General features: G+C 43.2%; 1 protein-coding gene across 1 annotated transcript; it reads right to left on the bottom strand.

Annotated features, from left to right (window-relative positions):
• Positions 1-1,948: 1,948 nt before the first annotated feature.
• Positions 1,949-15,765, bottom strand: LOC114358135 (RAB11-binding protein RELCH homolog). The gene is made up of 16 exons (XM_028312016.1): positions 15,354-15,765; positions 15,073-15,243; positions 14,651-14,811; positions 14,324-14,545; positions 13,813-14,144; positions 12,923-13,108; positions 12,275-12,437; positions 11,671-11,836; positions 9,545-9,916; positions 9,105-9,456; positions 8,498-8,776; positions 7,944-8,062; positions 7,295-7,451; positions 4,970-5,181; positions 4,195-4,324; positions 1,949-2,943 (listed from the first exon to the last, which is right to left on the bottom strand). Exons 1-16 carry the CDS (start codon positions 15,580-15,582, stop codon positions 2,712-2,714), a joined length of 3,483 nt encoding a protein of 1,160 aa, XP_028167817.1. The 5' UTR covers positions 15,583-15,765; the 3' UTR covers positions 1,949-2,711.
• Between the last annotated feature and the right edge of the window lie 454 nt (positions 15,766-16,219).

The raw sequence follows: 16,219 nt of genomic DNA, 5'->3' as shown, positions 1-16,219 counted from the left end.
AACCAAAATTAACAAGTAAGTAGTCCTGTGCCAAAGTTTAAAACAATTCTTGAGTAAGTTATAAGGATTTTTTTCGATTTTTAGTCACATAATGTTATTATTATTATAGAAATATGTTATAACTTAAAATATTTGTAACAACATGATTCGAGTACATTATAGATAATTACTTTCGAGATTCGATTACTATTAAAATACTCTTTTGGATTTGTATTGAGTACATTTGTTAATAATTTGTTTTCACTTTTATTTTTAAATTAATTTCATCAAAGCGAGTAAGAGCAACATTGGTAATTGATTATAGGATTAGACACTAAATAACATTAATACTTTTTTACAACATCAATAATAATTGATATAAAAATCATAACTTCATAACTTCTTCATAATAGTTATAGGTGTACCAGAATCTCATGGCAAATAGGGAAAATAAACTTTGTTGAGAGCAATACTGGGGAAATTGGAATAAACGATCTTGATACTATTTAATTTTTTACTTTTATTACTTTAATATTAATGAACATGAAGTACGAATATACATTTTAGGTAGGTATGTGTATGAAGAATGTTGTTAGACATCAGATTTTTAACATAGGTAAATGTTTTGGAAATTGAATAAATCGTATATTACTTTAAGTAACTAATTTTATTATGCATCATACTTCTAACTTATCACTTCATTCAGAACTAGAAAACGATTCTTAAAACTCCACTTGCATTTCTTGTTTTTCAATAAACAGATGATCAAGATAAAGAGGTACTGTAAATAAATTGCTCTTCCAGCATTTCAATGGAGAAGTTCCTGATGTTAAAACACTATATTTCTCTGAATGGGATTAAAATATATACCAAAACTAAAAAGACGGTGAAGTTTTTATTTAAATCGATCAAGAAATGTCTGAGAAATAAATTATTTATATTACCTACATATTTTCGCGTGGAACTGAAACATAGGCGGTGCCGTTCTTTTTGTATATGGCCAGGTCTGGGATATTTTAAAAAAAGGTTACAAAATTTTACTAAGAAAGAATCTTGAGTGACCCTAGCTGAAAAATTAAAAACTGCTAGATTTAAAAAAAATAACCTGTCAACAGCACTGGCTGGATCAGGGGTGATTTACTGTTTGTACTCCGAATGACTGTCGTGAATACACCGATCAAAATGGCGTGAATAGTTATGCGCAACTTTAGGGCCCTGTAACTTATTTATTTGTAGAGATATTTTCATGATTATTTTACAATTATTATTAGTTTTACTTATATTTATTTCAAGTTTATTTAAAAGAAAAAAATTGGAAACTTCTTCATTATTCAATCTTGCTTTGATGAAATCTTTTTCAATTTTCTTTACATGGTCATAACATCTGCACCAATTTGTGAGATATACCTGAAAACCCCGATAAAGCAGCTATTAAGTAAGAATAATATAAAAAAACCCAACCCTCCTTCTGACGCAGTTGGGTAATAAACTAAATGTATCAAAACATTTCAGTCCAACTTACTGTCAACTCGACGACGCGCTTTAGAATCAAAGATTGACTTTGAATTATGCCTTATTTTACAATTCACATTGAAAACAATATGCTTTGCTTGAACTTTTTCGACTTTTTCAGAAAAATAACAAATAGTCAAGAAGAGATTACAAAAATTTTGCAGCGGCTGACAGATTTCATAATTTTCTTTGACAGGTGACAGTTAAACCATAGACAATTGCCATATGAAAAACACACTTTTCCAATATTTTTGTTTGCCATGAGATTCTGGTACACCTATACAGATTGCAATATAGATATTTAAATACATAGGAAGCACTTCTAATAGTGATATAAAAACAAATTAACTCAAAATCTATCAACATCATGCTTATATCGTCAAACTTGCTTACTTTAATTCAAAATATCTATTTAATGTTATGAAATATTTTTTATTATTTTTTGTAGGTTCATGTCAAAATGGACATGTCTATGGTTATTGCACTAACTTTGTACTGATCTAAAACTAATATTAAATAAGTACAAATTATACACGTTTTAAACGTTAGGAATGTTCACTAAATCAACTTAATTATTTATAATTTAAAATCATGTCAATTTATTTAAACATAAACCTTGGACGATCTCAACTCAATAACAGAAATAAATAAATAGGTATTTTAACTTCAATTAATTGAAAAATATTTACATACATATTTCATTCATTAATAGAACATTGTTTCTACAGATCTATTCGAGAGTTTAATAAAAACTAAAATATGCGTTGTTTGTGGATGATTATTTAGCTATTTCTTAACTTTTTTCTGTATCGCAACATCTCAATTACTGACGCTTAGTTTCATAAGATTCACTGCTTTTTATAGCATAAAAACATAGGCTAAAAATATATTAAGACATATTTTTCACTTTCTTGTCTATTTACCATTGATTCGCAGCATTGTGACGTAAGCACATGCTGCTTTCACTAGCTAAACACAAAAGGGTACGACGGGAGAGCGCCGACATAGCGATTATATCATCTCGTCTTTCGACTCAGTTCCCTCAATGCATTTCTTTGTTCAAAAAATATTAATCTATTTTTAAATTAAGCTTTACACGCACCTGTTTCATATGTTGAGGCTGTATACTTTCAATGCCTTTGCTTGTTTTTTTTTTTAAATTATGTTCACCTTACTTTCTTGGGATGTACAACATCAATGCCTTTGCTTGCAATATTCATCTATGTTTTCTTTTTAAATATATTCTGCAGGTTCATATTGCTCTTGGATTGCTGGAACATTTGCGTGACCCTACGGCCGACCTCCTGGGCAGCTTGTAGGTTGGATGCGGGGCGCGGAGGGGGCTCGCGGGGGGTATCAGCGGGGGAAGGCCCCGCTACATTGTGCAGTAAGGCTTCTATTGCTGGCTTGTACTGGCTCAAGGGCGGTGTCTGAACGCTTTCTTCTAGCTTTCTGTAAAGGGAAAAATTTGGGAGTTAAGGCAGTGTATTTTTAATTAAAGTCTCAGGGCAAATGTCGCTACGCCACGTGCCGTATCTGAGGGCAGATCATGATGTCACGCTGTACGCTTACCCAAGGGCGGAAAACGACGTAACACTGCCTTTCTTGCCAGTGGAGTGGTAAGGAGGAAAGTGACAAGAGAATTGCGCTTCATCTAAGGGCAGAATGTGGCGTCATAGACTTTCGCATGGCGGAAGGTGACATCAAGCTTCAAACCGTACCTGAAGGTAGAATGTGATGTCACGCTGTTTCTTCCCGTATCGGTGCGCAGAACATAACGCGGGCTGCCACGTACGTAGTACCACCACGTTACGTACCATGTATGTTGCAACTTGCATGGCATGCCGTACCTGAGAGCTGTAGGCCTAGGATGCGTGCCGCGATAAGCTTTAGCGGTTGTCACGCCATTTTATGGATTTTTCCCATACATACCTCGATAAGAGTATATTATGACGCGCATCCTAGCCCGGCAGGTCGTGATGTGACGTTGCTGTTCGTACCACAACGTGACGCGGCTCGTGACGTCACGCTGCCGTTCGTACCACAACGTGACGTCACTCCGCATACCGCATGTTTACCTGAGCGCGGGCAGCAGCGCGGGGTGGTGGCGGCAGTGGTGCGCGGCCAGCTGCAGGCCGGGCGCGTGACGTCACGCTGTCGTTCGTAGCACAACGTGACGTCACTCCGCATACTGCATGTTTACCTGAGCGCGGGCAGCAGCGCGGGGTGGTGGCGGCAGTGGTGCGCGGCCAGCTGCAGGCCGGGCGCGTGACGTCACGCTGCCGTTCGTAGCACAACGTGACGTCACCCAGCATACTGCATGTTTACCTGAGCGCAGGCAGCAGCGCGGGGTGGTGGCGGCAGTGGTGCGCGGCCAGCTGCAGGCCGGGCGCGTGACGTCACGCTGCCGTTCGTACCACAACGTGACGTCACCCAGCATACTGCATGTTTACCTGAGCGCGGGCAGTAGCGCGGGGTGGTGGCGGCAGTGGTGCGCGGCCAGCTGCAGGCCGGGCGCGTGACGTCACGCTGCCGTTCGTACCACAACGTGACGTCACCCAGCATACTGCATGTTTACCTGAGCGCGGGCAGTAGCGCGGGGTGGTGGCGGCAGTGGTGCGCGGCCAGCTGCAGGCCGGGCGCGTGACGTCACGCTGCCGTTCGTATCACAACGTGACGTCACCCAGCATACTGCATGTTTACCTGAGCGCGGGCAGTAGCGCGGGGTGGTGCCGGCAGTGGTGCGCGGCCAGCTGCAGGCCGGGCGTCAGCGCCGCCGCGCCCTCTGCCGGCAGCGGCCGCCGCAGGCATAGCGCGCACAGCAAAGATACAGCTGAAATTAATAAACGATTAGATTAGATAGACATAGAGTGAATATACCGATAGAAGACTAGGTTTACATCGGATGATCCACTGCGCTAAGATCATACAAGGCACTTAGGTGCATTTTTTTTATGTGACAGGAGGCAAACGAGCAGACGGATCACCTGATGGTAAGTGTTTACCGTCGCCCATAGACACCCGCAGACCCAGGGGCGTTACAGGTGCGTTGCCGGGCTTTAAGGTGAAGATACGCTCTCCTCTTGAAAGCTTGCAGGTCGTATCCGTCCGGAAACACCGCAGACGACAGTCCATTCCACAGTTTGGTTGTACGGGGCAGGAAGTTTCTAGAGAAACGTACTGTTGTGGACTGCCAACCATCTAAGTGATGGGGGTGGAAGCTGTCGGGTGCATGATCCAAAGACGCGCCGCTCGCATACGGAGCGCAGTGGATCGTCCGATTTGATATCTCTAATCAGCAAAATAGTAGCAACAGTGTGTGTTATTTACATTCAGCGTCATTCGTACCAAGTGTTTTAACATAAACCAATGACAGCCGTGAGTTTAATTTGCCAGTTTCAGGCGTTCCAGCTCATTACGACAGTTATGTTAACATGTCAATACTACATTATAATGAATATTAAAAATCCAGACTAACCTTTCTCCGACACAGCATGGTTATCCGGCGTCGGCAGGACGAGCAGGGCCAACGACTCAGCAGCCCTGACTATCTCCTTGCTGCTAAGGGTCTTGGGGCCAGCTATGAGGTCCTCGGCGGGGGGCCAGCACTGCGCCTCGCACGCTAGTCCGCGAGTCATGCACGCCCGCGTCACGCTGCCCCATAGCGTCATCGCTGCTTCGCGGACTGAGCTGTAGTAAAAAACGTTCCAATTTGAATTTAACGACTTTATCGGTGAAAAATAATGGCTTGAGGGGCGGCCCTATTAGGTATTCCGCAGGGGCTAGCACTGCGCCTCGCACGTCATAGCATCACGCTGCCCCATAGCGTCATTGCTGCTTCGCGGACTGAGCTGTAGTAAAGTTTATAATGATGAGAAATAGTGGCTTAAGGGGCCGGCTATAAGGGTTTACGCGGGGGACCAGCACTGCGCCTCGCACGCTTGTCCGCGAGTCATGCACGCTCGTGTCACGCTGCCCCATAGCGTCATCGCTGCTTCGCGGACAGAGCTGAAGCGAAGTTTTTGATAGTGAAAAAAGGTGTCGTAGCTGTAGGTAACAGTTACGTTTTTAATTGTGAGAAATGGCGGCTTGAAGGGCCAGCTATTAGGGTCTACGCGGGGGGCCAGCACTGCGCCTCGCAAGCTAGCTAGCTTGCGCGTCATACGCGCCCGCGTCATGCTACCCCGTAGCGTCATCGCTGTTTCGCGCACTGAGCTGTAGTAAAAAAACGTTCCAATTTGAATTTAACGAGTTTATTGGTGAAAAATAATGGCTTAACGGGCGGTCCTATTAAGTATTCCGCGGGGGCCAGGATTGCACCTCGCACGTCATAGCGTCACGCTGCCACATAGCGTCATTGCTGCTTCGCGCACTGAGCTGCAGTAAAGTTTTTGATGGTGAGAAAAGGTGTCTTAGCTGTAGTAACAGTTACGCTTTAATTGTGAGAATGGCGGCTTGAAGGGCCGGCTATAAGAGTTTACGCGGTGGGCCAGCACTGCGCCTCGCACGCTAGTCCGCGAGTCATGCACGCTCGCGTCACGCTGCCCCATAACGTCATTGCTGCTTCGCGCACTGAGCTGCAGTAAAGTTTTTGATGGTGAGAAAAGGTGTCGTAGCTGTAGTAACAGTCATGTTTTAATTGTGGAAAATGGCGGGTTTAAGGGCCAGCTATAAGAGTTTACGCGGTGGGCCAGCACTGCGCCTCACAAGCTAGACCTCGCGTCATGCACGCCCGCGTCACGCTGCCCCATAGCGTCATTGCTGCTTCGCGCACTGAGCTGCAGTAAAAAACGTTCCAATTTGAATTTAACGAGTTTATCGGTGAAAAATAATGGCTCGAGGGGCTTCCGCGGGGGCCAGCACTGCGCCTCGTTCGTCATAGCGTCACACTGCCCCATAGCGTCATTGCTTCTTCGCGGACTGAGCTGTAGTAAAATTTATAATGGCGAAAAATGGTGGCTTAAAGGGGCCGGCTATAAGGGTCTCTGCGGGGGGCCAGCACTGCGCCTCGCACGCTAGTCCGCGAGTCATGCACGCTCGTGTCACGCTGCCCCATAGCGTCATTGCTGCTTCGCGCACTGAGCTGAAGTCAAGTTTTTGATAGTGAGAAAAGGTGTTGTAGCTGTAGGTGACAGTTACGTTTTTATTGTGGGAAATAGTGGCTTGACGGGCCGGCTATAAGAGTTTACGCGGGGGGCCAGCACTGCGCCTCGCACGCTAGTCCGCGAGTCATACACGCTCGCGTGACGCTGCCCCATAGTCATTGCTGCTTCGCGCACTGAGCTGTAGCAAGAACATTCAGATTTGAATTTAACATGTTTATCGGTGAGAAACAATAGCTTAAGGGGGGCCGGTTATTAGGTCTTCCGCAGGGACCTCGCACGTCATAGCGTCACGCTGCCCCATAGCGTCATTGCTGCTTCGCGGACTGAGCTGAAGTAAGGATTTAGATGGTAAGAAATCGTAGTTTGGTTTTATAATTGTGTAACTTAGCGTGTATCACAATCCATTTCAGTTTGACAAAAGGTGTATCTACTGACGCAGAAATTAAACATCATTCCACTGCTGCAGAAATATCACTAACGATTGTATCTCTGAGCCAGTGACGGATATACGTGAAGCTAAACACTGTGGCATCCTATGTAATTGTAATTTGTATGTGCGAGATAGAGTTGAATAAAACAGTGGTTTAGTGTAGGGACACACTAACGCCTTTCAAGCTTCGTCATCTTATCAGCGCCCGCGCAGAGTCAACACGTTGCGTTGGCGCCGCGCAGACGCGACTCTAGTGCTGTTTACTTACACATCGTCGTCATGTAATAACGCCATGACAGCAGGAAGAAGTTGTCGCTCGATGCAAGTCTCGCGCACCTCTGCTAGGTTTAGAAGCTCGGACAGGAGGTTTGCTATGTATACTCTGACGGTACTACCGCTGGAGCTTTCGCAGCTACTGGCAGAAACTGTGGATGGAAACTTGCATGTCAATAAAGATATTGAATAAGTTGTCACTATTATTTAAGACACCGTTCGGTGGATTTGGTCGCTCAGAACCCCTAAAAATCGGCATTGTCCCGTCTATATCGGAGCTACAAATGTCCCGATGGATTTATCGAAAAATATCCAAATTGTAGCATAATGGGCGCAAATAAAGAAGAATGCAATTTCGATGACATGCAAGGTGGGGTGTTGCTGTTTGTTATCGAATATTATAGTGTTAGGTTTCTTTTAGGTTTTTCATCAATGAGGGTTTTTGCGATTGAAAAATCCGCCAGATGGCAATACGTAGACACGAGGTTCAAATGCTGCATGATTGGTTATTTTTGACGTGACATTGACAGATATGTCAAAATCCACCAATCACGCAGCATTTGGACCTCGCGTCTACGTATTGCCATCTGGCGGATTTTTCAATCGCGAAAACCCTCATTCAGATGTTTAGTTGACAAACTTACATTCTCTGAGATGTTGTAAATAAAAGTCGAGTGTATCCGGTCGATGTTTCGACACCCACTTCATGGGTATTGCGAATATTTTGATGGGAAGTCCTCTTATGCTACTGTACATTATCCACCTGCAATAAAAAAAAATATGATTAATAACTCCAAATTAAATGAAAGTAAAATATCTAAAATAGTACAGTTTTTAGTTAGTTTAGTTTTTGGTTTTTGATTCTGTTTAGTTTTGTGTTAATATTGTTTTCTTTTTTTTCTCTCTCTTTTTTGTGATCACCGTCCATAACGCCCCCTGTTGCGCGCCTTCTTGACTGGTAGCCTCAATATGGTCCCGGTCAAGAGGGCGCGCAATCCGCAATCTTCATCGTGTTGGTTCCCGCTGAAAACCAGCTTCTCGACATGGCGCTTGTTATGTCGCGAATATAGCTGAGCGGACGCCTCTTCAGCATAGCTTGTAGTTTAATGTTATATGTACTGTATTTTTATTTTATTTTTCTATGCTGAATAAAGTATTCTTATTCTTAAAATGAAGTTAAGGAAAGAATTACACTTACTTCTGCAGAAATTCTCCACTTTTATCCTCAAGTGCCGGCAAAATTGCAATTAAGTACACGCCTACAACAATCGTGCTATCTATATTGACACTGTGCAGTTTTTCCAATTTGTTTTCCAAATCTGCCACGATATTGGTGAAAATAGGCTTTAGTACGTAAGCAGTAAAGTTCACGCCGAAATGGTCTACATAACTGAGAAATAAAGATAATAGTGATTCGTAAATCGTTGGATGATTTAATGCCTTACTACTTATACCCACTTCTATAATTTGTTTTACTCTGAAACAAGAAAAAAATAGTGATGGACCATTCAAAAATTGAGTAGGTACACATAAACAAGTGTAATCAGGGCCGGATTTAGAGGTCGAGAGGCTTCGGTGCAACAAAGGAGTGGAGGACCACTGGCCCCAAATTATTTTCCAAATAAATAATGTAAAGAAAAAACTTTTCTTTCACATTTTTCAGATTTTTTTCCAAAGCTTCTGTTGTTGGGGCCTCTTTTTGTGGAGGCCCCGGGGTTGTTGTCTCGGTTGCCCTCCCCTAAATCCGGCCCTGAGTGTAATTCCTGTGTAAAATCTTTGAATTTTGAATTTTTGAATCTACTTACAGTCCTATGCACCATTCCAATTCGTTCCATCTCACTTCAGGTTTTTCCTTAATTAAACTATTCATGGCTACCAACAAAGCCTTCGGGTCACTCTCCGTGACGTAGCACTGCAGATCTATGAAGAATTCCTGGTCGCCCTCTAGCGGCACTTCTTGTAAATTAATCGGTTGCATATCACAGTTGTTCACAGTATATTCCCTAACTATTTGTACATTCACCACATAGGCCAACTTGGCTAACACTAACGCGCGCATAACATCCAAATATAAAATAACATTTTTCCACTCATTGTCGGAACTCGATTTGACTAAATTCGTTATTATACGACTACAAAGTTCCCCGGAGAATTTTCCTGAAAATAAAACGTTTATTGAACATTCTATTCTATAAAGTATAATATCAGGCAACACATTTCTATAAAATAAATCTAAAAACCATACCTAAAATCAAAGCGCTCCTCGCCAGAACTGGAACGAAGATATTGACTGTGTCCTTAACATTCCTCTCCAAGGGATCTTTCAGGAAATTGAACATGAGATTCTCTAGTTGTCCGTACTTATGTTCCGCCACAGGACAGATGAGGCAGGCGGATTTCAAGCCCAGTCCCCTTATGTCTGGTTCGTTTGATTCGCACATGAGCATTACTAGGCTAAGTAAAAGAGACGTGCATAACTCTATGGGTACGTAGGGCGCTATGGCCACGCATATTTGGCTGGCTAGCACCCGCCTTTCAGTGGATCTTGATGCGAGTAGCTCCGCTATGGAGGATAGCACTTCGCCGCTGCCGCCCCACTTCACGATCAGACACGTGGCTACAATTGAAAAGAAGCATAAATTGTAAGGTCTTACAATAAATATGATGACAACATGCTTTTAATGTCTAAGCATCTTTACACAATAGGTAGGCGTTACTGTCACCGTAATAGTACTTATTATTATTCTGTGCAGTAATGTTGACACTTTAATCTTGATATAATCATTGGCGTATCTAGGCTTTATTTTCAGGGGGGCCTGTGCCTGACATGCCATGACACTGGAGAGGGACTAGGGGCGTCCCACCGCGGCCCCCCCGTTATAAACCCACATGGATATAATAATTCTAATGATTGTAACCCCGAATTTTTGAGTCAATCCAAACCTAAGGGAAGTGAAAAATATAACACTATCCACTAACCTTCGCATATAGCTCTGGTGTCGGCCGGCAGGGGCTTTTTGACCAGCGTGAGCAGAGTATGTAGAACGCGCGCGCGCCGCTAATCTCCTGGCGGTAATAGCGCGGCGCCGGACGCTAACAGCGCCGCGCTAATAGCGTGTGGGGCATTACACTAAGTCAAGTGTCCACTCACCCTCGCATATAGCCCTGGTATCTGCCGGCTCAGGTTTCTTCACGAGCGTGAGCAGAGTATGTAGAACGCGCGCGCGCCGCTAATCTCCTGGCGGTAATAGCGCGGCGCCGGACGCTAACAGCGCCGCGCTAATAGCGTGTGGGGCATTACACTAAGTCAAGTGTCCACTCACCCTCGCATATAGCCCTGGTGTCCGCTGGCTCAGGCTTCTTAACCAGCGTGAGAAGAGTGTGTAATACGCGCGCGCGCCACTGATCTTCTGGCGGTAATAACGCCGCACCGGCCGCTAACAGTGCCGCGCTTATAGCGTGTGGGGCATTACACTTAGTCAAGTGTCCACTCACCCTCGCATATAGCCCTGGTGTCCGCTGGTTCAGGTTTTTTCACGAGCGTGAGCAGAGTATGTAGAACGCGCGCGCGCCTATGGTCCCCCGGTGGTAATAGCGCGGCGCCGGACGCTAAAAGCGCCGTGCTAATAGCGTGTGGGGCATTACACTAAGTCAAGTGTCCACTCACCCTCGCATATAGCCCTGGTATCCGCTGGCTCGGGCTTTTTGACCAGCGTGAGTAGAGTGTGTAATACGCGCGCGCGCCGCTGGTCTCCTGGCGGTAATAACGACGCACCGGCCGCTAACAGTGCCGCGCTTATAGCGTGTGGGGCATTACACTAAGTCAAGACGTGTCCACTCACCCTCGCATATAGCCCTGGTGTCCGCCGGTTCAGGCTTCTTCACGAGTGTGAGAAGAGTATGTAGAACGCGTGCGCGCCTCTGGTCCCCCGGTGGTAATAACGCCGCACCGGTCGCTAACAGCGCCGCGCTAATAGCGTGTGGGGCATTACACTAAGTCAAGTGTCCACTCACCCTCGCATATAGCCCTGGTGTCCGCTGGCTCAGGCTTCTTAACCAGCGTGAGAAGCGTGTGTAATACGCGCGAGCGCCGCTGGTCTACTGGCGGTAATAGCGCCGCTCCCGCGGCTAATAGCGCCGCTGCTTCACATCACCGCGCTACTAGCGTGTGGGGCATTACACGTCAAGTGTCCACTCACCCTCGCATATAGCCCTGGTGTCCGTTGGTTCAGGTTTTTTCACGAGCGTGAGCAGAGTATGTAGAACGCGCGCGCACCTCTGGTCCCCCGGTGGTAATAGCGCGGCGCCGGACGCTAAAAGCGCCGCGCTAATAGCGTGTGGGGCATTACACTTAGTCAAGTGTCCACTCACCCTCGCATATTGCCCTGGTGTCCGTTGGTTCAGGTTTTTTCACGAGCGTGAGCAGAGTATGTAGAACGCGCGCGCGCCTTTGATCTCCTGGCGGTAATAGCGCCGCGCCCGCGGCTAATAGCGCCGCCGCCTCACATCGCCGCGCTACTAGAGTGTGGGGCATTATCTGGGGAATGGAGTTCGATTTTAAGAAAATTAAGAATTAGATGCCATCGACAAAGACACGGGATGCGTGTCTTTGTCGCGCGTGCGCGTCTTCGTGGATGATGTAATAATCATTCATTATTTTTCTTATTTAACTTTTTAAGAACCGTTTTATTGCGTTGATTTAATAAATCAGTAACCTGTTTAATAATAATCAGTTTTAGAATACTACAAGCCATATTTAAAATTATTTCTCGATTCGCCATTATTTATTTAGGCATAGAAAACAGATGAAACGCAATATTATTTACATAAGCGCGCATATTATGTACGCAAATATCACGTGTACATGCTACGTATATGACGTATACCCGTTAATTAGTGTACATTATAACAGATAAACTGTAATAAAATGATAATGTTACTATCAAAGTCTTATTTCACTGAATGAAATACTCACGCGAGGCAATGTATCAGCTACTAAAGTGAGAAGACCAGGCAGCGTGATTGGTTTGTCGCTTGTCACAAGTTCCGCGAGCAAATCGTTGGCTAGTGGTTCGTTCAAGCTGAGCGTCTCACAGCACCAGTTCAGAATCGACACCTTCAAGTTGTTTGGTAGACCACTGTAAAAAATAATTCAAGCATTACCTTACGTAATTAATCTCAAAACTCGATTTAACCAGCTAGAGCATATAGATTGTTTCCATAAATAATATCGAAACTGAAGCCACGATAGTCGAATGGTGAATGGGGTCGGACTGGCCGACTCAACATGCAAGGAACGCAGGTTCGAAACCCACCGCCGCTCGACTATTGTAGTGAGCCCATTCGTAAAATATGCATATTTAATTTAGGGCTACTTTAGAAATTACAGAAAATAATAAATATTTATTCCTGGATTATTATATTCAACATTCATTATCATCAAATCAAAAATCAAAAGATATCCTTACGAGCGTATTCACAAACGATGCTTGCTTAGTGAAGCAGCAAATCGAACGCACAGCGTTAAACAAACTAAACTTTGTGACTGGTTCATGTGTCACCCTGTGCGCACTGTGAGACCTCATAGTAATGTTTGTGAATACGGGCGTATATCACTACTTACCTATCTATCCACATCTCCTTGCAAGTGTTCTCGCCATACTCGTACTGCACGCGGGTCCACTCGCCCGCATCATTGATGCTGAGGGTCTCGTCGAGGGTAGTCACGCTGCCGCGCCGCAGCGGCGAGTCACGCACGCTGTCCATTTGCACCGGGTCGAAGGAGCTGGTGTTCGAACCCTCTTTTCTTCTGGAAGAAAGTCGATGGAGTAAATGATAATCCTACTAATATTATAAATGCGAAAGTTTGGATGTCTGGATGTTTGTTACTCTTTCACGCAAAACTACTGAACGGATTTCGATGAAACTTTTCAGTATTATTGTTTATAACCCAAAATAACATATAGGCTATAATTTATGACGATCTGTGACAAACGAAATTTCATGCTGGTGAAGCCGCGGGCAAAAGCTAGTAATTGGTGTAAAAGCTGCGCACATGCTATTGGTAGAACAGTGTGCCTTCAGTGGAGAAAAAACGCAAGTTCATCGCCATCAAGCAAAAAGAAGAAGAATATATCCTTGGACATTTTACACTGCACCTCTAGTCCCAAACTAAACTAAAATTTAGTTACCTAACACTTATCTACTACCTACCTACTTACTCTATGAGCAATAAATAAGTACATTTATATGCACACCACCTTCAACAGACAGGAATTTGATTATGCTAATCAGTTCATTGTCCATGGTGTAATAATAATCATGAATTTGCATTAGAGTATAACCTATGCTATGTAATATTATAAAGCCTTAACAAAAAGCACTTCAAAAAACCTGATGGTATGTTATAAATAACTTGAATTTAGAACAAGTTGGATAATTCTGTACTAGATTTGGTGATCTCACTAAGAACTCAGCAATTCAGCATACTTATAAAAATAAGTTTTTACTTACACAACACTATTTTTCTCGCTATCAATCATCTCAAACTGTTCCGGAGTGACACTGTGCGTTGAATGACCACTACCATAATGGTTCTCAGAAGCTGTGCAAGGCAACGGTCTATTATCTAACGGCTGCTCCAACCTCCCATCTGCTTTTTGTACTGACAACAGCTTTTCATCGGAAATTTGCAAGTCTAACCCCTTGTTCTCTGATGTAGGGCTTGTAAGGGAGTTTAAGCTGACAATGGCAGCATCATACAACTTCTGAAAGTTCAGCTTTTCAGTTTCCAATGCTATGATTTTCTGCTTCAGTAGCTCTATCTCTTCTGCTTGGATTAATAGCTGTAACAAATGAATTTTGGATTGTAAATACCAATATTTGTATAGTTAAGGATTTATTTCACTGTACAGACAGTAGCACATCAAGCGAAATATTGTGGCATCTTATGTATTTAAAATAGGAGTTATTTTGCAACAAAAATATGCTGTTGATTGTACAAATTTAGAATAAGTCAGCCCACCTCATGATTCCAATCAGTATCAACATCCAATGAAGTCTGGCAGCTCACACACACATTCCCTTCTTCAATGTCAGTTTGGCTGTCAATATCCATTACTTGAATGTCCACTTGAGTACTGGCATCCACTTTGGGCATGTTCAAAGCGGTGTTGCCCCAGAACAGAGACACCAGGCCGGCTGGTCTGGGCATGTTTAAGCCAACATCGTCCCAATCTTCAAATTCCTTAAACATATCAAAATATTAAAAGGTGATGACTAAAACTATATTCTTAATTTGAACATTAATAATTTAGGAACACATAAATGTATCATAGCATTTTTAACATACCTGATCAGGATTTTCATCAGAAAATGTGATGGATGTGAGTTTGTAATCTTGAAGTAAAAGATACTCATTGATAAGGAAGTTCAAGGCTCTTTTTTCATGTGGCTTCAATGATCTTTGATTAAATTTATCTTTAGCTGTTTTATCTAAAGTGGACTCTCCGTCTGAAAAAATTAAGTCAAGATTACTTTACAAACTGTGTAAATATTAATTTGTAATATTGAAAACAACACAAACAGCTTTGGGCTGGCTTTTCCTTATTTAGACTTAAGTATCCCCATAGTAGATTAGTAGTCCCGCCTTAGGCATTTCAAGTTAAAGTTGTTTAATTAAAAAAAAAAATAGTAGACTATGTACTCAAATACCTAGATCTCTATATTGAGCTGAACATTATTATAAATTATTACACTAAGCAATGAGCTTACCAGCAAACTGCGTCAGATTAGCCCTTAGTGAGTTGATGGTTTCACGAGCCTTCCTTAATTCAAACTCCAGCACTGCCAAGTCACCTCCACTACCACCTCGATCGCCCCCTCCGTCTTCAGAGTAGCGTGCAGTGTCCAAGGAGTCCAAGGTAGCCTGACTTGGTGTCCGGTCTAGATTATAATAGCATTATAAGAATGATCATTATTACTGTCTCAATCCATCGATAGTTTAAGGTCTTTATACATTAAATATGAGCTAAGAATAAATAAATTTTACGTACGCATTGATCCAAACTCGGAAGCACGAGAAACATGTTGCTCAAAATTCCCAGGATTTGAAAAGAACTCTCGTAACTGTGGCAGCTCCTTGCCACTTTCAACTAGCTCAGTATGCAGCTCCAAAGCCGATAAGAAGAAGTGATCTTTTAGGAGCTTCGTCGCAATGTCCTCGTAAGTTAGGTGAGGAGAAGTTGAGAAGGAACTTTCTTCGACATCCTTATAAGGATTCATTGTTGATAAATGCAACACATTAACACATTTCAGATCAGAGAGGACTACACTTTCATTATTGTTAAAAAGATTAGCTTTTGCTTTAGAATAGAGCGATTTTTTTTATTTTGTAAATAATTTTCGTACACAATCGTCAATCGACTGATTGATTGATTGATGATTGATTTTGACACCACTAGTCATACGTTTTTTGACATTTGGGCAAATGTTGCCAGTAAATCAATTAATGACTTTGACCTATACACGTAGATGGAGGCATCTCTAGGCGTCCGAACACGACAATGTGTCTACTAACTTGATGTGCTGTCTTTCTAACACCAAATTTTTATAACGTGTTTTTCCCTATACATACAATCAACAAAAACATATTAACATTTTTGTAGGCAATATTGTTTTTTTGAAGATTGTGTATAGCAAAACACATACAGAGCCCCGATTACGGTAACTTTTAACGTCAACAATCCAGACACGCTTCTCGATTCTGAGATACGATTGGTCAAAACAGCTGACATACGCTGTTGAACGACCAATCGTATCGCAGAATCGAGAAGCGTGTCTGGATTGTTGACGTTAAAAGTTACCGTAATCGGGGCTCTGGCTTATATGTAAACTGGCAAAATGACATTTAAACAAGGTG

Source organism: Ostrinia furnacalis, unplaced genomic scaffold (genome assembly GCF_004193835.3).
Source record: "Ostrinia furnacalis isolate ACB-3 unplaced genomic scaffold, ASM419383v2 OfSCF3744, whole genome shotgun sequence".
Lineage (NCBI taxonomy): Eukaryota > Metazoa > Arthropoda > Insecta > Lepidoptera > Crambidae > Ostrinia > Ostrinia furnacalis.
The sequence above is the reverse complement of the archived record's forward strand: the minus strand, read 5'-3'. Positions and strand labels throughout refer to the sequence as shown.

Bases quoted from the DNA above. Each gene is read 5' to 3' on its own strand.
- LOC114358135 (XM_028312016.1), bottom strand. From the start codon at position 15,582: ATGAATCCTTATAAGGATGTCGAAGAAAGTTCCTTCTCAACTTCTCCT. The intron at 15,244-15,353 runs GTACGTAAAATT...ATTATAATCTAG, and splicing joins TTCCGAGTTTGGATCAATGC to ACCGGACACCAAGTCAGGCT. The intron at 9,457-9,544 runs GTATGGTTTTTA...TTTTATTTTCAG, and splicing joins GAGGAGCGCTTTGATTTTAG to GAAAATTCTCCGGGGAACTT.